This window comes from Channa argus, chromosome 2, assembly GCF_033026475.1.
Source record: "Channa argus isolate prfri chromosome 2, Channa argus male v1.0, whole genome shotgun sequence".
In the NCBI taxonomy this organism is placed as follows: domain Eukaryota; kingdom Metazoa; phylum Chordata; class Actinopteri; order Anabantiformes; family Channidae; genus Channa; species Channa argus.
The window spans coordinates 24,930,376-24,951,286 of record NC_090198.1 but is presented as its reverse complement, the minus strand read 5'-3'; the positions used below and the strand labels follow the sequence as shown (position 1 = coordinate 24,951,286).

The 20,911-nt window shown below is 43.4% G+C and overlaps 1 protein-coding gene across 4 annotated transcripts in view; it reads left to right on the top strand.

Moving 5' to 3' along the window:
- gse1b (Gse1 coiled-coil protein b) overlaps nucleotides 1–20,911 on the top strand; it is a 163,825-nt gene that overhangs the window by 132,807 nt on the left and 10,107 nt on the right. For 3 of the 4 annotated variants that reach the window (XM_067487016.1, XM_067487021.1, XM_067487038.1), the window contains 5 exons: nucleotides 5,477–5,671; nucleotides 12,453–12,661; nucleotides 16,824–16,990; nucleotides 17,250–17,450; nucleotides 20,692–20,859. In XM_067487016.1, coding sequence (XP_067343117.1) covers nucleotides 5,477–5,671; nucleotides 12,453–12,661; nucleotides 16,824–16,990; nucleotides 17,250–17,450; nucleotides 20,692–20,859 — 940 coding nt within the window. Of the gene's footprint in view, nucleotides 1–3,087; nucleotides 3,328–5,476; nucleotides 5,672–12,452; nucleotides 12,662–16,823; nucleotides 16,991–17,249; nucleotides 17,451–20,691; nucleotides 20,860–20,911 lie in introns of those variants that run through there. The other variant, XM_067487030.1, reaches the window with a different exon arrangement.

Below are 20,911 nucleotides of genomic sequence, written 5' to 3'. Positions count from 1 at the left end.
TATTGCCAGCTTACACAAACTGTGGTAAACGTGTTACCTGCACCTCTTAATACAGTCAGTTCGGTATGATCCCATCTTGTTTACTATTCTAATCTGCTGTATTTACAAATGGTCTGCTGACTAATGTCCATATCCCACTGTGCAGAGCAATTTTAATTTCATTCTTAATATCAATTTTGGCAAAATATACTGTGGCTCTTTCATAATAAAATATCTTCCCTAGCCTTTGCAGGTGAAAACGGTTTAATGTTAAGCAGAAGTAAATGTTTGTTTTGTATGAGCAAATAAAGCTCTGATAGCACAGCAAAGAAGACATCAGAAAACAGTAAGGGTGCTATTTCTTAGAGGATAGTAAGAGGAATGTAGGAGTGGAACAAAACACCAAACCACAGAGGCTGTATTACATTGGATCTACAAAAGTATTCATAGATGAGAACAGCAAGATGTTCAGAAATATTGCTTTAGTCGCTTGCCTGACCACACATGTAGTGCTGCCAGTTTAGTGCAGTAACATTCATATTGCTCATTTGAGGGCAGATGCTTTGTGGATAAACGGTTAGTTTCAGGCAGTGCATTTCCAGTCCATGCTGCGTTGAACTTGGCCAAGCCAGGTCTGTGGCTGGATCAGATGGATCGGCCAGCAGCACTGTGCTGCTAGTTTTAACGAGCTGATAGGCAAATCCCTTCCTGGTTAAAGATTAACCGCCTGCTAGAGCTGCCACTGCATTATCTCCCCACTGGCCAGGGCATACAGAAGCCAAGAGGATTTACTTTATATGCATGCATTTCTGTGTGTGTGTGTGTGAGAGAGAGTAATCTGCATTCCAACCAGCAAAAGGGTGGAACTGCGTGTTCGTGTGTTTGACTATGGGAGTTAGTGATCGGCTTTATTCCCAGCGGGGTGTTAAAACAGTGTGTTTACTGTATGTCATTTAGCAGTCAATCTGCTCTGTGTGTGTGCGTATGGGCGGGATCATGTTTGTGTGTGGTTTGTTGTAATCTACATTCCTCTTTTTTCTTTTTTTTCTTTTTCAAGGCTTTGTTTTGTTTTCCCTTTAGGCGTAACGGCATAAAAAGGGTTAATTGCATCAGGAAGCTTGGTGCGTAACAGACTCCTTTAACCCTTGGGTTTTCAGCAAAAGTGTTAAACTTTGGCTACAGTGCCAAAAGACATAATGAATAAATATCTCCTAAGACCTTCAAATGCGGTTCTTGCCCGTGGATTTAGCCTTTTGTCTTTTTTATAATCCACAGCAATATTATCTAAGATCATATTTGTGTGTGTCACTGGATTAAAGGAGTGTGGCGTATTGTGTTTTAAAAGGACCCCCCCCCTCATTAGCAGGGAGACAATGCCATCTGCTGGATGTTTGGAGGACGCATAGCTAAAGCCTGCCTTAAATTCTGGACAAATTAGTTATAACCGAGTGATGGTAGGAAGTGGAGGCACGTTTACTTATCTGGAAATTATTTCAAGACATTACTCAACTTAGATTACTTAAATCACACCATTTTTTTTGTTAGTTACTCTGATGAAAAGGCAGTTGTGACATGGATGGCTTGTGTTTTCCCATTTAGAAAGAAGCAAGGAAACAGAGTAGAGAAACCACTCACAGTACACCCACAATACTTTGAAACTATTTTTGTAATCAGAATAATCCTAGTGTTAATATTTCACTAGGGTCTAAATGAATGAAGGTTGCTTTTTATCTTCCGATTGAGGGTTTTCAGCTGCTAGAATAAAGTCAGATTTCTATATTGAGATTTTTTTCCTTTATTGTACATGAAGCAGTGAGGAGTTGACAGAAAGTGAAGGCAGAGAGATGGGCAATGATCTATATCAAGCTTGGACTCATGGTGACAGAGTCCAAGCAGCATTTTTAGTAAACTTATGCTAACACTCTAAGCCCCTCAGGCCCTTCCCTGCCATGATATTGTCTGATGCTGTGGTTGCTTCACACAAGTGGACGACTTTAATGCAGAAAGCAAAGAGATACTTTACTCCAAACGCAGCAGAGGAATCTTCATGATGCTAGCAAGGAAAGAGACAAATATGAAGGAAAGTGCGGTAGTGCTAAGTTTTCTTAGATGTGTCAGACCCTAGCCTGAGGATCAAGAAGGACCTTGTCAAGTAGTGGCCTTTGGTTCAATACTGGCTCTACCCCAAAGATAATCTCTCTCCCTGTCATCGCTCTCTCACTCCCTTGCTGTTCTGTGAAAAGTAACAAGTGACGGAAGGAGGAAGTGACTAGAGAAACAACTCATTCACACCCCTGCAATGACAGCAGGATGGACAGAGGGGAAGTCAAACCCACGCTTTTACCCTTTTCCTGAGTCCTCCACCCCCAACCACTATTACGCATCAGTCTCCTCCACCCTGATAACCGCTTATTGTAATTAAGTGCATGTATCTGCATGCAGCCTGTGCCTGTGCATGCGCACGCGCGTGCGATCGCCAAGGGGTTTGATTGCACGTGCACATTTTTCGAATTACTTCCTTGTTTGTGTGAAATAATGCTGGTTGATTTCAAGAAAATTTATTTATTTTACTTTTTTGAGTGGTTGAGGGTTTTTTTGTAAAGAACAGTTGGGACCATAAAGCAAACTGAATTGAGGAAGATGTAGCACAAAAGGTTTTATGTTGTAGAGCTTAACACAGGCCAGGACATGTTCTCTTTCTTTCTCTTTCGTTCTTACTTTTTCTGCCTTAAGAAGGGAAGGGCATGTTAGATATTTAACCTAAGCCTCCATCCATCTATATACGAGCACCCATAATACATACACCCTGCCTGTCGCTTCTTAGCAAAGGGGTCAGATGTGCTGACCAGCTGAGCACCTTCCCCTCCTCCTCAGCTCCTCTTCTTCTACCCTCCCCCTCCTCCAGCTCGCCTTGGCAGGGCATGCATGCCTCTGTCTGTTATCTGCAAATGGCTGAGGAATTATAGGTTGAGAGGGGAGGAGGAGGAGTGTGTGTGTGTGTATGGGGGGGTATGAGGTCATGTGACATCGCAGCAGCTGCTAGGCTAAGAATTTCTGTTTTCTCACTTAGAGCGAGAGCAAGGAGGGGAGAGATAGGCAGCGTGTGTGGTGTGTTGCTTTGTTAGATAAGCTCTAAACGGTCTTTGTGAGCGGCAGCGTGAGAGACAGGAAGGCAGGCAGGGAGGGAAAGAGGGTTGATGGGCAAGAGGAGGTAGACAGACGGAGAGTGAGAGAAAGGGGAGCAGGAAGATGGTGTGTGTCCTGTCGCTGGCTGCCGGTGTGTGCTGGGCTGGGCTCAATGTGAAGATGCAGCCATGGGGGATCCAGGCGGATCAAGTCCTTTGTACAGTAAGGAGCTTCGGCCACGCTTTTAATCTATGGGGTGGGGTGGAGGGTCATGAACTACTGCCAGACCTCCGGATGTGTGTCTGTGTGTGTATCCGTCAAACTACGTGCTCGTCCTTTTTTGCTTTCTCTGTGTTACTCACATCCATCTATTTGTACTGTGGTGTTATTTGAGTGGTGTGTGGCTTTGAAAATTGTAATATCTAGTATTCACCGACAGATTATCTAGTATGTTAGTTTTTTTAGAAAAGTTGATATTGTATTTCTTTTACCCTCTTCTTTTTGACTTTGAGTAGGGAGCAAGTAACAGCACTTCAGTGCCTTGACAAAGTTACTGGGCTGGCTAGATAGTGTGTGTTCTTGCTTGTTTGCCTGACTCTCAGTGGCGCTGTGTGTGTTCTTCATACAGTAGGCATTGTTGATTCTATTATTAATTGTGTGCTGAGTTCATATGGAGTGCACTGGGTGACTGGGAGGTTACAGGCAGGTCAACGAAAGAGGTGTTAGGAATGTCACACACACACACACACACACACACACACACACACACACACACACACACACACACACGGTCTCTGCTCTTTTTTCAAGAGGGAACATGATCTTTTTTTTTATAGTCTTCCCAACTTCTGGGGTAAACCAAGATATACCTCCTACTTATACTAATAGTGCTATTGATATACTGTTAGTAATGTGTCTGTCTTAGAAGTTGTTCTGATGGCTGAAAGTTTACTTTGAATGTGGATTTATGGCGGATTCTGAACAATCCGCAGTGTGTGCTTGTGTCTTTTAGTGTAAAATATAATACCTCTAGCACACACAATCCACCCTAGTCTGAACTTATACTGTCCTTTGAGCCACCCTCTGTGTGTGTTTGTGTGTGTGTGCGTGTGCGTTGTGCTTGAGCACACAGGGCTATCGCACAACGTTGTGGCATTTAGGGATTCCACTCACTGAGGGGCTGTCAACATAGTGTCACCTTTCAACACATACACAGAAAGGAAGGGGACAGCCATCTAAACCCTCCTCACCCTCCCTCACAGTCTTTCCCTTCCAACCACTACAGGGCTCTTTATAAATCCAAGGTTAGGATGAGACCTGACATGATGAAAAATTAACCTCTTGTGTGGTGCTCCTTTTAATGTAGCATCAACTTCTGTCTGTTGTTGTTGAGCTTGACACCTTGTTTTGTAATTCTTTCAAAACTCATTCTACAATTAAAAAATATCCAGCTTGCAGAAACATCAGTTTCTTTCCTCTTACTGTGTTAGAATTCTCTTTGCTTCTGATTTAAGAAGAGTCTCAGTAGCACCTATCTGGCTGCTTTTTTGGCTCAACCACCATATGAAAGGGAAACTTGTCCTTAAGTTGTGTGAAGGAGCCAGTCAGTTGCTAATTTGCTTGGATTCAGCCACATAATGGCTGATTCCATGTAGCAAATGATACTGTCCATAAGAAATGTCGTCACACTTGTGTTGAAGCATGCTCAGGAGAGATGTTGTGTAAACTGTGGCACCTCTGGAGGCGCGCAGACAGACTGGTGCTCTTTGAGCAAAGGAAGGATGACCTGCCCTCCTAACCTTTGACCTTTCACCCTAAACCATACAACCAAAGCCCCTCTGCCTCTCAAACCACCAGTCAATCTCAATCTACTCCAGCTGTCATAAACAGATGCCCTGCCCTACGTGTTTCTGTGTCCAAGGAAACAGCAATGCACCTTGCTCTGCTCACATATTTTATCTGTATTGGTCTTTGCATATTTCTTGAATATGCAGTTGATTAGGTTCATTTACATAAAACTAATGTAGTTTTGCAGTAAACCCTGCTTTCGTGAAGGGGAGACTGTTCAGTTTTTGTTGAAACTGTTGAAGTGTGGATTCAGCTGCATGATTGTTTTAGAAGTTGTACTGAACTATACTGCATCTTCTAGAATGATCATAGAGCTAAACCAACACCTGTAAAATTAATTAAACAAAAACTGAATGTTACTAACTTTATGAGTGGAGGGTTTATTGGTTTTAGCTTGGTATACCTACTTGCCATCTGAGTGTATGTATCTACTGATTGGACTGGAAAATAGAACAAATCAGATCCTTATATATGATTGCATTATAATAAATTTCCCATTCCCTTCCTGTTTTCCATTTTGTAGGCATGAGCCATGAGTCAAAGTCACCATCGTTAGGAATGATCTCCACGGCGACCCGTACTACGGCGACAGTCAGCCCCCTCACGCCGTCGCCTCTCAATGGCTCCATCGTAGCCAATGGAAGCCCAGCTACCCAGTCTCACTCTGGATTCGCTGCAGCTCTCCGTAAACTGGCAAAACAAGCTGAAGAACCTCGAGGTAAAATGACAATGTCTTTCGTCAAAATTCGTTTTTCGTTTCAGGCCCGGTTAAATCTGGTCTAAATTAGCAGCATTTTCACTACACATCACAAAATGTAAAGAAGAAGTAGTTGTAAAGTTTGACAGGTAATTGTACATATTATGGTTTTAGCTTGTTTTTTAATTTAATAATCTCCATATTTTTTACTCTTAACATCTGATTTAAAAATATTTAGCTGGACATATTATAGAGATGTGCCATATCGTATCAACTATCATATTGCAGTTATTTCTGTTTGCATGATAAAATTTTGTTCTATTGTGATATTGACAGTGTGCACGTGCACACTGTAATGTGTATGTGATTTGTAAATTGTGTCTTAAACCCAAACCAACAAAGGGTAGAAACGCGAATCGAGTTTGTTTCATTAACTCAAACACCAGAATATAAAGAGATTGTGGCAGATCCTATAGCAACAACAGTGACAAACTTCTTTAATGCACAAATGTTTGTTAGCATCTTTGAGTAATAACTCAACTAAATGTATTTTTACCACCAGGCCCACTATCCTCTGCCTATAATTTAGTGATAGATTAGGTGTCTCTGCCTCCTTTATACTGTACGTGTGTGGTTGTGTATTTGTTCACATTGTGTGTGGGGTATCTGTTGTTGCGTGTGTGTCCTGTGTTTAAAAAATTTCAATTGCCACTCTGTGTGGCTGAGTGCAGAACTGCTAATAGCAATGGAGTGATATCCACACAGGATTAAATTAGTTGGTGTCCCTGGAGATGCTGGGACGAAGAGGAGCCACTCTAGTTGACCCACTTAATGTGCTTTATGTGAGTGCACATACACTTTGCCGTGCTTATCAATGTGTGTATTATGGCTTGATCATGTGACTATGAATACGAAATGAGTATCAGGTGGTTGAAATACTGCTTACTAATATGTAGAACTATATGTCAAATTCTGGACTATCCCTTTAAGGCTGAGACATGCTTGTTGAGAGATTTATGTAAATGTTATTGTGTGAATACTCAGGGAGGTATTTGTGGGGTTTTGCTGTCTTTTTGGTTTCCTCTATGTTTGGTTAATGCAAAGTTAGTCTCTAATATACCAGCACATGCAAGAATTATGCAAAACCATGTGCCCAGTGTCTTTTAATTACTTAAATGTACAAAGCACAGTGTACACAGAAGAGCCTCAGTGGAAAGATTCTGCGTGTGTGTGTGTGTGTGTGTGTGTGTGTGTGTGTGTGTGTGTGTGTGTGCCATCTGACTCTGGCTATTAAATTAGATGGTCCCCTCCTTTCTTGCTGTACCTGGACACCTTGCTCTCCAGCCCGGACCCAAAACCAAGCAAATGATTTATTACAGCAAGAGAGAGAGCACTCAGTTCCAGCCCTGTCCTCATTGCCTCTCAATCCTTCTCCTCCTTTGTCTCTCTCTGTTGCCTCAATCCTGCATGCCAGCCTCATTAATTTTTTGTCCTATCCAAAAGAAATATTCACTTCCACCGTGCAGACCTGTTGTTCATTTTTAACATGGGCTCACCCTTTTTCACTGGAATTTTTCCTTCTTATCTCTGTTACTCACCCTCATTTCTGTCAGTTGAAGCTGGAGAATGCAAGAGTTATGTTCTCTTAGTCATATTTTTTAATACTTCTGCTTTTTTATTTTCCATTGTGTTGTGAGAATGGGAGGTGAGAATGAGTGTGCACTGGTCTATTTGTAATTCATGATCCGCCAAGAGCTCCTGTCTTTTCCTTTGTCATAGAGACACCTGATCGTGTCTGATAAAGCTCTACCACCTTCTTAATAAAAGCACCAAAAAAAGCCCCTTTGTTATTTTTGAGGCCTGCTGACTGTGCCGTCTGGCTGGCGTAGGCAGTGAGTCAGCCATCAGGCATAAGGGGCGACAGAGCCCGTGCTAGGAGCACTGGCTCCGGGGTGGGCAGAGAGGCATCAGGCCGCTGGAGCTCTAGTCACCTCTTTGTCTGGAGAGCCTGTATTTATAGGCAACACACACACACACCCAAACCCCCCACACATGTAAATAGTTGTCTTTGCAACTGTGCAAGTCTCATGATTTCTTAGCATGCTGCAGCCTGCTGTCCTTTCATTAGCTACTTTGACTCAACCTCTCCTCTCTCTCTGTCTAACACTCTCCAGTTAATGCTTTGAGGTGAGTAGTGCAGTATATATATGAGGTGCCATGACTCAGTGTCCTAAGGCCTAGAGGATTTAGTTAGGTTTGAGTACTAGTATCACTGCCACAGGCCGCTGAACTGATTTAAGACCCTGAGCATGGCTGCTGTTTATATACACACCCACACACACAGACACATACTTCGTCACTTGTCTGTGGCAAGTATAATGAATAGCTCTGTGTGTTCTGAGTGCTGCGCTGAAGAGGGGAGGTGATGGATAATGAGTATCAGAGTAGTGCAAAGGACACACTCATTCCGTGTACGCTCGCATGAACACACAGGATAGCACTAACATGTGTGAACAAACACACAGCTGACACGGATAACACACTGCCTCAGAAAGGCAAGCCTGCTGATATCTGATTAATTAGGCAGATCTGGGTTTAATCCTCTCAGTTGTTTCTTCTCACACACTCTTAGACACATACACACAGAATTTCATGACTGCTTTCATACCAACTGTAGTGCACTGCCTGGAGAGAGATAGAAGAGAGAGAATAAAGGTGTACAAGATAGATGGAATAATTTGGCCTGAAAAAAGAAGAATCTGAAGTAATTAGTAGATTTGTAGATCCTAGTGCGGTGTTTGTGTGTACCTGTATATATGTAGGTCTGTGTGTGTTTGTGTATGTATGTGTGTGGCCGGAGGCTCCCCTTGTTTCTGGGAGCCCAGAGCATGCTGGGACAGTGGGCTAGTGTGTCTCTGACCTCTCCATCTGGAGCCTGCCTGGAGCTCACACAACCATGCTCTGTGTGTGTGTGTGTGTGTGTGTGTGTTCCTTAAAGGCAAAAGCATTCAGACTGTGACTGTCCCTAAACACTCACAAACAAGCTAATTTGCTTTACCCGTCTTTCTCTCTGCAAAGCAGCTATAAACTTCTCATGACTTCTCATGACAAAGCACCATTTAAACAGCATATACAATTTGTACATTCAGCAGAAGGCACAGAGGATTGCTCCTCTTATTTCCATCCGCCATCTTGTACCGTCTTCCTTTTCCTTCACTGGCACAGCAACACACACTGTGTGCCTCTCCCCTCCCCCACTCAGTGATGCAGACTACAGGCTTTGTGTTGTGTTGTGAGTACATGGCCAAGACTGTAGTAGCAGGTGTGTGCTGTGTTTGTGTGCATCAGTGGTTAGTTTCTCTGTATGTGTGTTACGGTGCACATGTTGAAGCTTGTGGTAGCGTGGCATATGGATGCAGGGTTGGCTGGGCACTGCTATGCACACCAGGTGTGAAATGGACTGTTTAATTAAGTGCTGATGCTGTTGTAATGCATGCTGGGAGGGAGGGAGGTTTAGGGGTGGGGCAGGGTGGGTGTGTTGGCAGGGTTGAGGAGAGCACCTTCTGCCTGGCAGGACTGGGGCTGGCTTGCTTGGCAGAGGTGGTGGTGATGGTTTGAGAGAATTTGGTAGGGGCCATTTGGCAACACTAAAACATTTTTGTGTTATCTTCCTGTCAGGGGTTTCTGATCCAGTGGGATTCACGACAATAGCATGTGGCCAATGAATAAAAAAGCTACTACTGCAAGCTGCAGTGACTATTTTTTTATTTTATTTGGCTTTATGACTGGGTCAGTGGCTAAAGTAAATGGTGCCATCCTTGTAAAGATGCAACCTGTGACCACAGCTTGTTTTTGATGCTGCTCTTGGTGTGTGTATGTGTGTATACACTCACATGTGTGGCTTAGCTTGAGCGGTCAAGTGTGGAGGCAGACTAGGAGAGTGGGTCTGGTAATGGAGGAGAATGGAGCTTCACATTAATCACACTCAGCTTGGGACTGAGACAGCACCCTCCTTCTCTTTCCCTTCTGTCTCTACCTCTTTTGTCCCCTCACCCCACCTCTCTGTACCCTCCTGACCTCATCACTACACCACAGCACACCCTTGCAAACCATGAAAGTGACAATCAGTACAGCTAATAAAGTGCAGGTTGAGAGCTGATGAGCCTATTTTAGACTCTGGGGACGAAGGCTTGTGCTTCAATGCTCCTCCTCCTCTTCCTCGAGCTCCCTGCAAGGCCAGCATATGTGGCCATCTTCTTTCTGTATAGATCGAAGGGGAGGAGCATATGGCAGAAATGACACCAGCTTGGTGCCATTCACATGCCTCATACATTATTTTTCTCCTGTCCAGCACAGTGATGTCAGGGGCAGGGGTTAAAAAAGGGCCTGATGTAGAAACTAGTGCAGGGGAGGTTGTAAATGGACAAGAAGGAATGAGGCGTGATTTAAGAAAAAAAGACTGATGAACACTTCTAACCTTCAATCTTTTAAAAAGGAAGATGTAGTGAAAACCTACATACATTCCTGCATCCAAACATGTAACCACTGTCTGATATCTCCCTGAGCTCTTGCTAGTTGAAATTATTGTTCATGCACATAAAGTGTGACAGATCTGTCTGTTTGGCAGGCACAGTTTTTGAAGAACATCAGGAAAGGAATTAAGGTATATGAAATTTCCCCTCAGGGATTAAAAAAGTATTTCTGAAAAGGTGCTCGATGCTGAAGAAATTGGTGGTTGTGTGCAGTGTTTTAAGAAATGATGAGGAGGAGGAAAGAATGATGAATAGGCCTTTTCTGTTTGTACACTTGAAGAGAAGGGGTGTATAGAAGCATACACAGTGTCTGCAAACTGCAAGAAGAGAATGAAGCAGTTGGTAGATGGTCCTTGTCTCCTTTATTTCCTTCTTTCCTCACCTGCTTCTTTTCCTGCTGTCTTAATTATTTAGTCTGCCCTGCCTCTTCTCCAGTCTGTTCTGTGTCTACATGGAAAAGGAGGAGCAAAGGTGGAAATGGGAAGAGAGGGGGGTGAGTGAAAGACATGGAGTAGAGGTCTGTTGCTGAGCAGTTCCGAATCACTGTGATCACCACCCCCTCTTCATACTCTGCACTCTGCCTCTTCCCTCCCTTTAGCCTTATTTGTACCCCATCCTTGTATATGCATATTGTGTGTGTGTGTGTGTGTGTGGTGAGTGAATAGGCTGTGACACTAGAGCTGTATTAAGTGTAGCTCCATTCCCTAGGCTGAGTGGGCTGCTATTGATTGGCCTAGTCTTGCAGGGGAGAGTAATGGCTCTCCAAGGTGAGGAGGGGAGGATTAGGCCACTAATTGCCATTGTGCAGACAAGATACGCCTCAACCCTCAATATCCCCCACCTTGTACCCACCACTCACTCACCCATCTGCAGCCCTTACCTCCCTGCTTTCGTCTCCTCTCCATCTCTCACCTCTCCTCACACCTCTTTTGCACTGTCACTTGCTGTCTTTTTTCCCCAATGGCTCCCCACCTTCTGTCATTTTTCATTTTCATGTGTCACCTCACATGTATCATCACCATCTTTTCCTCACCCTCAGCCCCCCCACTCACCACTCACACATAGATTTTCAGATTTTCACCTTACTGCCATTATTGATTCTTTCCATAATTTAGTGGTATTACTCAGAATGAGGGGTTTAAAATCAGTCAATATCCTGACTACACCTACCATAAGCTGACATTGTCTGTTAGGTTATGTTGCCATAGAAACCGAAGCAGGGAAGAAATGGCGGTTGGTTAGAGATCTGTGGTTTTTGTTCTGATGATGATAATTGGAGAGGAAATAGACCTGAAACTGGCCTGAGGTTTTGGCTGTCTGTTTTTGCCTACAAAACTGTGTAAGCATGTCGCTGCACAACAGCGCACTACCTACACACACACAAAAGCACACATCTCCTGCTGTCCTTGTTGCAGTGCTGAAGTGTGTGTGTCCCATTGAGAGGGTTGTGACCCAGTTTGACTATGTAATACTGTGTTCACTCTGAGTAGAGTAGACATACAGCACACTGTACTGTCAGGAGGCAGGGGCTGAAAGAAGAGAAGGAATGGGAGAAAACATAGACAACACACAGGTTAATCCCCAGGAGAGAGCAAAGGAAACATAAAGAAAAGAAAGGAAGACAGAAGGATAAAAAAGAAGGTAACAGACAGTGGGCATGTTTGAGAGGAACAGAAAGTGTAGTGTACTTGGGGGGTGTAAAAATCAACGCCTGAAAAGATAAATTGCAATAATAGGTGTATGTGAATGTGAGCCTATTATATGAGCGCACTGGAACAAGAGAGAGAGCGATGTGTGGAAAGCAAGGCATGTGACCAGACCGTGACCCTACACTACAGGGTTTCCCTGGAGGGCTTTGTTAATGTGGCACAGCTACAGCAGAGCAGAGAAGCTCATTGGGCCAGCTTTTCACCACCTGCTGTGTGTGTGTGTGTGTGTGTGTGTGTGTGTGTGTAGTGGAAGGGGGGAGTTTCATGTGTGACTGCAAGCACCACTGAGTGTATATACATTCAATGTGGCTGTGCACTGTCAAGAAGTGTGTGGGTGGGTGGGTGGTTGAGACCTCCATGTCAAGGCTGTGTGATCTCACTAGGCTGCTCATCCTGATTACTGACACCTCGTAGTATGGGCTCAGAGCGATCATTTTGGTCAACTGTACCTGTACTCATGCATTATTTTTTGTTATTGTGATGCTAAAACATAGACTATAAGTACCCCTACTCTTATTCACTTTGTTTCCCTTAATTTATGTCATTTGTGTCTTTCTCCAGCTGCATCCTCCATCAGTAGTGAGTCCTCTCCAGTGTCCTCTCCAGCCACCAACCACAGCTCTCCAGTTAGCACACCCAAGAGGGGTCCCCTTGGTCCAGGGCCTGTCCTGGTTCCTCCAGCAGGTCACAGTGTGCCAAACACTCCACCTGTAGTCACCATTGCTCCAACAAAGACCAGCAACGGCCTGTGGAGGAACGAGGGTCGCCAGGTAAAACCACACACAAACACACCCAGGCCTTTTCTGTCTTTTCCCATTTTTTCCTCTTGCACTTGCTCTGTCCTAAGATTGTTTTAGGGTATTTCCTCATTTCCTCTGTGCTTTCATTGTCTAGCTCCTGCCTGCTAGGATAAACATATTCTCTCTCTTGAGGGAATATGTAGGCAGCCTGTAACACGGTGTGGCAGTACATACTTGACATATGTACATGTGACTTATCTGGTGGGTCACTGAATTCATATCTGCTTCCCTCCGGCTCCATGTGTTAAACAATGCCAGCTGCCACTGGGACATCGTGGTGACAGCCTCAACGGCAGCTAACATCTGTGCCCCTCTAGCCCCCCACCCCTTAGCCATTTTGGCCTTGGATGAGCCCCTCCCAAGTCCCAGGCCCTTAGCCTCCAAAGCACCCCCCTCCCAACCTTACTTCTAGCCTCACCCTTTTCATTCAAGCAGTCAAGTGCATCCTCTGCCTCATCATCCCAACACCCTCTTTCTGTTACGTAGTGGGGGAGAGAGAGGGAGAGCTGCTTGCTTTGATAAGGAGTGGATTATGGATTATGGCCTTGCTTTAAGCCGCCTTATCTCAGCTCAGGGCTAATGGTCAAGGCCCAGCACACGGTTATCAACAGCACTCGGCATCATGCGGAAACTCTCTGAGACACTTTGACAGTTCCCCGAGACAGAGAGAAGGGGATAGCAAAGGGTGAGCAAGGAGGGTAGCCAGCCAGCAATGCATAGTAGAATTCAAGGCATTGTCCTTGCCCCTGGACACCACTCCTGACCCTCACCCTGTTTAAGTCTATAGCTTTTACAATATGACCCCTGCTGAGTTCAAGGGTCAACCAGGGCTGGAAAGATCTCCCAGTGATGTCACCCCTTTTGCCATTCTTCCAGAATAAAATATTTCAAAGAGCAGAAGAAGAAATAGTGACAGACTCCCTACCACATATTTGATGGATAATCCTCTTTGTATGTTTGCACGCCTTAGTGTGCTCTAGTGTCAGTGGTGTTTGGTGAGTTCAAGCTCATCGAGATTGTGGTGCCTTGTGTAGCTCAGGGCCACTCGACTAAAGATTGAGGAGGTTAAGGGAAGTGCTGTGGACAAGAGGTTGGGACAGAGGTTAGGGGGGCAGCAGCGGGGAGGTGTCATGAAAGCTGGCGTCATCTCCACTATTTTTGTTGTGATGCTCCAATGAGCACATATAACTGTAGTCACAAAGAGCCATGTGTTATAAAGGACATACATCCATCTTAAACAAAGGTGATGCTGTCTGACGCTCTGCTAAGATTGCTAATTGATGCTCCGGATGGGGACATCATTTAAAAAAAAGTCACTTTTACCCCACCATTTTTTTCCCATTGCTCTCCTTTTCTCTCACCCTCTGTGTCTAATGTCATCAATTAATTTCATGCCAAATTTTATTATGGGAAAGATACCTGTACACCATATAATTTTTCATGTGACAGGAATTGCATGGTGGAACACATTGACAAGGGCATAAAAGAATAAGAAACTCATATTTAAAGAAAAAAAGGAGAGAGACCGATACAATGATATAGTTGTGTACAGAGGCAGCAGACTTTTCTGTTGATCCTCTGTAAACCATCTAAGAAAAGCCTGTCTGTTGATATGTGTGCATGTGTGCTTCCTTCTTTATGTGTGTTAGAAGTGTTGATCAGTGTCTCTGTGGCTGAAGTATGAATATGTCAGAGGGGGTGATGGGCAAAGCAGTGAGAGAGGGAGGGCTTGGTGCGTTGGCATTTTACTTTAATGACTGCAGGAGTCTGCTCCCACTGCTGCCTGTAATTGCTTTTTAATTGGCAATTTGGACTCATGGCTCCATCTGAGAGGCGTAAACGAGCGCTCTACAGAGCGCGGGGTCTCCCACCCTCAATGGGGGTTACAGGGGCCTGGCTCACACAGAGGAAGATGGCTGTTAATGGATGTGTATTTGAGTCTAAGTGCTTGTATTTGTGCTCTGTAGTGGGGATATGGTAGGCTGCTGGTGAATAATATGTTTTTGAGAAGAGAATAGTTGTTTTTTGGCAGGGTGAAAGGTCAAAATGGAATGGCTGGTTGGATTTGTAGTCTCCTCATTGAATAAGGTGCCTCTCTAATATGGATTGAAGATTATGTCTTTGTGGTGCATATGCAAACAGGTTGTAAGCTCAGGCTACAAAGATGTGCATACGGCATGATGGCATTATGTACACATTCTCAATTACAAACCGGGTCCTACAGTCTTTTACATTGATTGTTACAAGGGGCATTTGCTGGTTTGTCAGTTGCAAAGTTGCAGCAACATAACCATGCTTTGTTTAGAATATTTCCAGTGGCTATTGGAGTTTAATTTAGTTAATATAGTTAAACGTGCAGTGGAAATACAAAGCATAATCGACCACATGTTCCCCCTCCAGTTCCAGTAGGTTTAGGGTGTAGGAAGGTCAAGTGGAAAAAAACAATAAAGCATTTTATATCAGTATGCTGCTCTTTCTTCATGTGTAACTTGTAACATCAGGATTGTTAGTCAAATGATAATGACAGCTTTCCTGAACAGTCAAAGAATCATTTAGTTTGCAAACGTGATTATAGCAATTGATTAATTGACAGTGTGATAAGAAACTTCTCCTATTTTTACCAAAATTACAGCCATTCAGGAATGGGTATCTGCAGCATGGATAATTCTTTATAAAGCTCAAGGAGGGTGGAGTTGGAGAGAGACAGTGTCCATGATTTTCGAGGAAAAAAAGCTAAAACACTATTGGGCAAAGATCAAACGGAGAGGGTTGCATCATTGTAATTCCCAAGCTACTATCAGATATTGACTTCTTTTGATATAAACCTCTGTTTCCAGATGGCTGCTTATTTGAAAGGAACATCCAACTTCTCCCTGTCCTCATAAAACATTAAAAGAATATTGATGGGATAGTGGCTGGTTAAGGAGATGAGAGGTTTGAGGGAGTAAAGTAACTCACTGTTTAGTGAAGTGCAACAAACAGATAACAGTGACATTAAACTATCAAAAAAATGGAAGTCTAAGGAACAAAAGGGGGTTTGGAGAGTCTAAACAGTACTTAAGATTGGATGTTAGTGCATCTGTGTCAGTCTGGGTCAGTGGCTGCAGAGCAGGACGTGAAGGTAATGGCTCACTAAATGGGATTTGTTTTATCAGAGGAAGTAGTGAGAGAGAACACTGCTGCTGTAAGGTCTCTCAAATCCCAGGAAGCCCAAAGGTTAATTTAGTGGGGCAAGAAGTGCCTTCTCCTCTTGCTCATTTCCTTTATGGCTTCATGTCTCTCTCTCCATTCACCTCTTTCAATTTGTTTCTGCTAGTTCTCTTATCAACTTTAACTTTGAGTCTTGTTTTTTGTACTCCATGACCACATATCTGTCTAGAAACAATTTCCTCATGCAAGAGTTGTAAGATTCTCAGCTTTGCAATTGCATTGGTAGGCAGGGGAAAACCAAAGCTTCAGAAAATGCACTTCCCCTCCCACAGCAGGATGTCTTTGTAGCTCTGAAATGGTATATGTGCCCGCTCTGTGTGTGTGTGTGTGTGTGTATCTGTTGTGGGATTGGATAAGTGAGACCAGGCTTGCTGCCAGAGGAAGAGAGGGAGGTGAAAAAGAAGAGAGAAAAAGAAACAGGCAGAGGGATGTTGCTTCTTGGACTTTGTTGTCTTCCCTACAGTGTGTAGGTTATGTGTGCGCACACACTTTGCCAAGATCAAAGTCATCATCTCTTCAGAAGTACTGCTGTTGTACATCTACCATTACCACATCTTCATCGATCATAGGGATGACAACTCTTGTTTACAATTAGAAAAAACAGTGGGGCTGTTTTTTACCACTCCCTGCCTGCATCTTCCATCGTACCTTATAGTTTCCTCAGACATGTTGATCCATCTATTTTCACAGGGAGGGTGTGTGTGTGTGTTTGTGTGTGCGTGTGTGTGCGTGTTAGAGAGTGAGAGAGAGAGAAAGTGGATAAAAGTGCCTGAGGTATGAAGAGACTGCTGCACCACAAACAGACCTATTCTTTTCCCCACCTCCCTTTTCTCAGGATGAGCTGCATGAGCACTGACAAGCATGACGGTCACAGGCCCTCACGAACAATGACTAGAGACTCTTTCTCTGTATCTCTCCCCAGGCTGACTCGGGGCCTCGTGGGGCCAGCAGGGAACGTCTGAGTGCAGAGGGGACCATCTCCCAAGAAAAGGGTGGTCCCTCAGTCCCTGCCCACCTCCTGGGAAATCCCTATGCCTTTGGTCTCACCCCTGGTGCTGTCATGCAGGATTCACGGTTCCAGCCCCTCAAGTGAGTTACACATTACTCTGCCTTTTTCTCAGAATTTGTGGAGTTTACAAATTTTTAATTAAAAAATACATTTCTTCATGCTTTGATATGTTTGATCAGCAGTTCATAGTTATATAAATTCACTGGAATAAGCAGCTGCAGCAAACATTTATCATTGCTATTGGTGCACCGAGGCACAAGTGGTTGTCATGCACAACAGAGAGTCCAATCATTTTAATCATGTTTTTCATTTTTTCTCCTACCCATTTTTGACATGCAGTCTTCCCAGACAGCTGCCTAATGCAGTGCCCCCTGGTCCTGTACCAGACGAGTACCTACGTGGTTTCCGGCCCTATGCCACGACTGAGGATGCCCTTCGCATGCCCTCTTTGCCCTTGGGGCTGGACCCTGCCACTGCAGCCGCTGCAGCTGCCTACTATCACCCCAGCTACCTGCCCCACCCCTCCTTCACGCCATACAGGTAAGCCTGTGCATTAATTTGTTTTGTTGACTTGGCACTTATGTCCTTTGAGAGCAAACTGTGCAAACCAGTGCTTATAACTGAACTTAGTACTGCTTAGACTCAGGAGTAAAGGCATTAGTGTGTAGCTCACCTTGAATTTATGCTCCCAGAGGCCTATTTTGTTGATGTTCATTATTAATATATTTATTTATGTGGGGGAGAGAGTTGAAGATGGATGTGACTAAGACAAATCCCAGCACAAAAAATACACCAGGTTAACAGAAAGCAAAGTAACAGAGACAAAATAACAGGGTTTCTGCTGGGCATTAAAAGTCATTAAATTGATTTTGCAAAAATTAAGCCCCTAAATAGCATTAAAAGGCATTCAATTTAATTCCTAGAAGCATTACAAATTCTTTCAATAGTTTATGAAGAAGAATATGTACATTCATCCATCGTCTGCCACTTATCCACCGGAGAAAAATTCAATATATTCAATTTAATATATAATTATAAACTCTGATTCGCTCGATCTGTACATTAGCATAAACATCTAGAACTCTTCACGTGGAACCACTGCTTTCAGTCAGATGGTGAAGAATTATCGGGCAACTCAGTGTTTGGAAAGTAGCGGGCAGGCTGGCTGAATCTTCCACCAGAGCCGCCACCATCGCAAAAACAAGCAGTTTGAGCATCTTTTGGATCGAATGCAACACTGCAGGTGGGGGGGCTCTGGTGTAAAAACACTGCCGTGCAGCACCACTCGTGCACGTCTGACGAAGGTATTTCACAGTTGTTTCAGGCAATGTTTCCGGATTCGGAAATAGCCAAATCTTTCACCCGTGGAAAGGAAAAAAATACTTTGGACTTGCCCCACACTTCAAAAATGAACAGATTTCTGCAGCTAACCATGCAGGGCCATTTGACTGATGTTTGATAAAAGTTTTAACACGTCAACAAAAATAAACAACGATGTCCAGGTTCGATTTTGGGAGGCTAATGTTGTCCAGTCACATTATCTTGGATCACAGTTCATGAGACATTCAAAGACTGAGGATCTGCTGCACCATTTCAAAGTAAGGCATCTGTAGCCTCAGCCAGGACCAGATACAGGATCTACCTTGATGGAGAGATGTAAGAGAGACTGTGCGATGCATCGACTTAAAAGAAAAGCTTTGGAAGATGAGCTGGGAGAACTGAAAAGGAAAAAGGAGGTGTTGATGGTGGTGTGCGACATCTTTCTGAAGGATGCTGATAACTAGCTGAGCAGGTTAAAAACACACAAAATCTTGTATTCTAAGGAAAAGATACAGGGAGTAATAAACTCCTTTTTTCAATAAAGTGAAAAAGGTCAAGAATTTGAATCAAAAGGTAGTGAACTAAGACACTAATTGTCTTCGGTTTAAACAAAAACAAAACATTGCTGTAACATGTCCTGTAGCATGTTACTTTCTGTATAGGTTCTGTTCCACTTCTTTTTTTGTGTGTGTGTATTGACTGTTGATGGCATTAAAAAGCATTAAATTAGCTTTGCTGATTTCTGCAGAAACCTTGAATAACCAAACTTGCAGTATCAGCATGGACAAAAAGAAATTCTGATTACAACTAAGGTCACACAGTATAGGGTGTACCTCTTTGCAATGCGTAAAAGCACGGAGTTTAACCTCCATGTCTTTCTCCTCAGAAACCTTATTTATTCTCTACTTTTCCAGATAATCACCACCAACCTCAGAGTACTTTTGCAATCTGTGGATACCCTTTTCAAAACACTCCCACATATTTTTGGAGGTTGGCAAGCTCCTCATTCACAGTTTTGATCTGCATACTTTCTTGATGCTCGCTGCATTTCCCACGCACATAGAGTGGAGTATCCAAAAGTTAATTCCAGAAGCAGCAGTGAAGCTGTGATGGTGCTATTGGATCATTATGCAGGATGCGTTGTGGTGGTATATTAACCAGTCACTCAGCTTGCACATAAGGCGACTTCTCTTGGGTTTTTTGGAAACAATCAGCCGATGTTGATGTTCTATGGCGTCCCTCTCTCAGATCATTTTTGAAGCTTTCTGTTGCTTATACTCATCAATGAAAATGGTAAAACACAAGTGCAATATTTTTCCCTTCAGAGTAATTCACTTGCAGAAGCGCATCACATTCATTTCCATTTTTATTTCCCATCTCCATGATAGCCTACATATTTAAAAATGTATAGAAAAAATGGTTTCTGGGGAAAAATGTCGTCGTCTTGGTTTTTTTTTCTATTAAAGAACATGGACATTTGGAGCTCCCATAGTACTGCATCATCTAACAGACTGCTGCTGAAACCGTTTGAAAATATCCTGGTCAGCTGTGTCAAAATGCTTTTAAGAGTTAGATTTAAAAATAGATATAGACAACCGTTTATTGCCAGAGGCTGCAGTAATGTTATTTGCTCAGTGCTGCTCTTCATAATGCAAGAAGCAGGACACTTACTTGACAGTTCTTCCAGGGATCCTAAATATTGTTTTGTATCACGGGACAAACCTATTAAGAAAATGTGCATCTGTTAAAATGTTTTAGAGCTGCCTAAACCATGATTTTTTTTTTGTCTTTACTCAAACTTGGCTATACCAAGATGAAAAATAAAACCCAGCCTGGTTTTCTAACCCTAAGTCTGTATATCTGGAGCATGTAGATGTATGCTTTTGATAAGTCACAGTAAGAGGTTTTTAATACATCTAAAAGATGCACCCTACTTAAAATTGTGGTTTGTGAATTCTCTCATATAGATGCCAATGTTTTGTTGTACTTTTGCTTTCTTTACAGGAGTGGCAACATTGTAATCATACAGAAATAGATCATAAAAATACACCAGCAGCAAGATTTGCTAAAAGCAAGCAGAAGACTGTTTGCTTTGGGCTATCACACAAGCAGCATACCCCTGGTCTGTCAACCCAGCAAGCTCAGAGGACTGAAGCACCCATCACATACTGTGCTGTAATGGATTTAATGAGGGGATGAGCAGTAGATGTCACACACACTTACACAAAAATACACAGTAGTGAATCGACACACAGCACAGTCTCTTGCTAGCTGCTGTGTAGTGATTGAGGTTAGCTGTCAAGACACTGATGCTTTCTTGAAAGATGGAAGACCTTGTGATGTTGCTTCTTTGGGAGATAGAGGTGTACAGGTTAATGAAAGGGAACTCTGCACTGTCACATGGGGAGACTAACTCCTTCTCTTTTTCTCTCTTTTTTTTATTGCAATCCTTATGTCTCAGGATGGATGACCCATTCTGCCTCTCTGCTTTGAGGTCACCGTTCTATACGCTGCCGGCAGGGGGAGCTTTACCCCCCATCCATCCCTCTGCTGTTCACATGCACCTATCAGGGGTACGCTACCCTGGTGACTTCACACATCCTTCATTGTCAGCACTACAGTCTGAAAGGTAAAGTCCCCTTAACTGACTCATTTGTGTTCTCCGGTACAGAAATTGATAC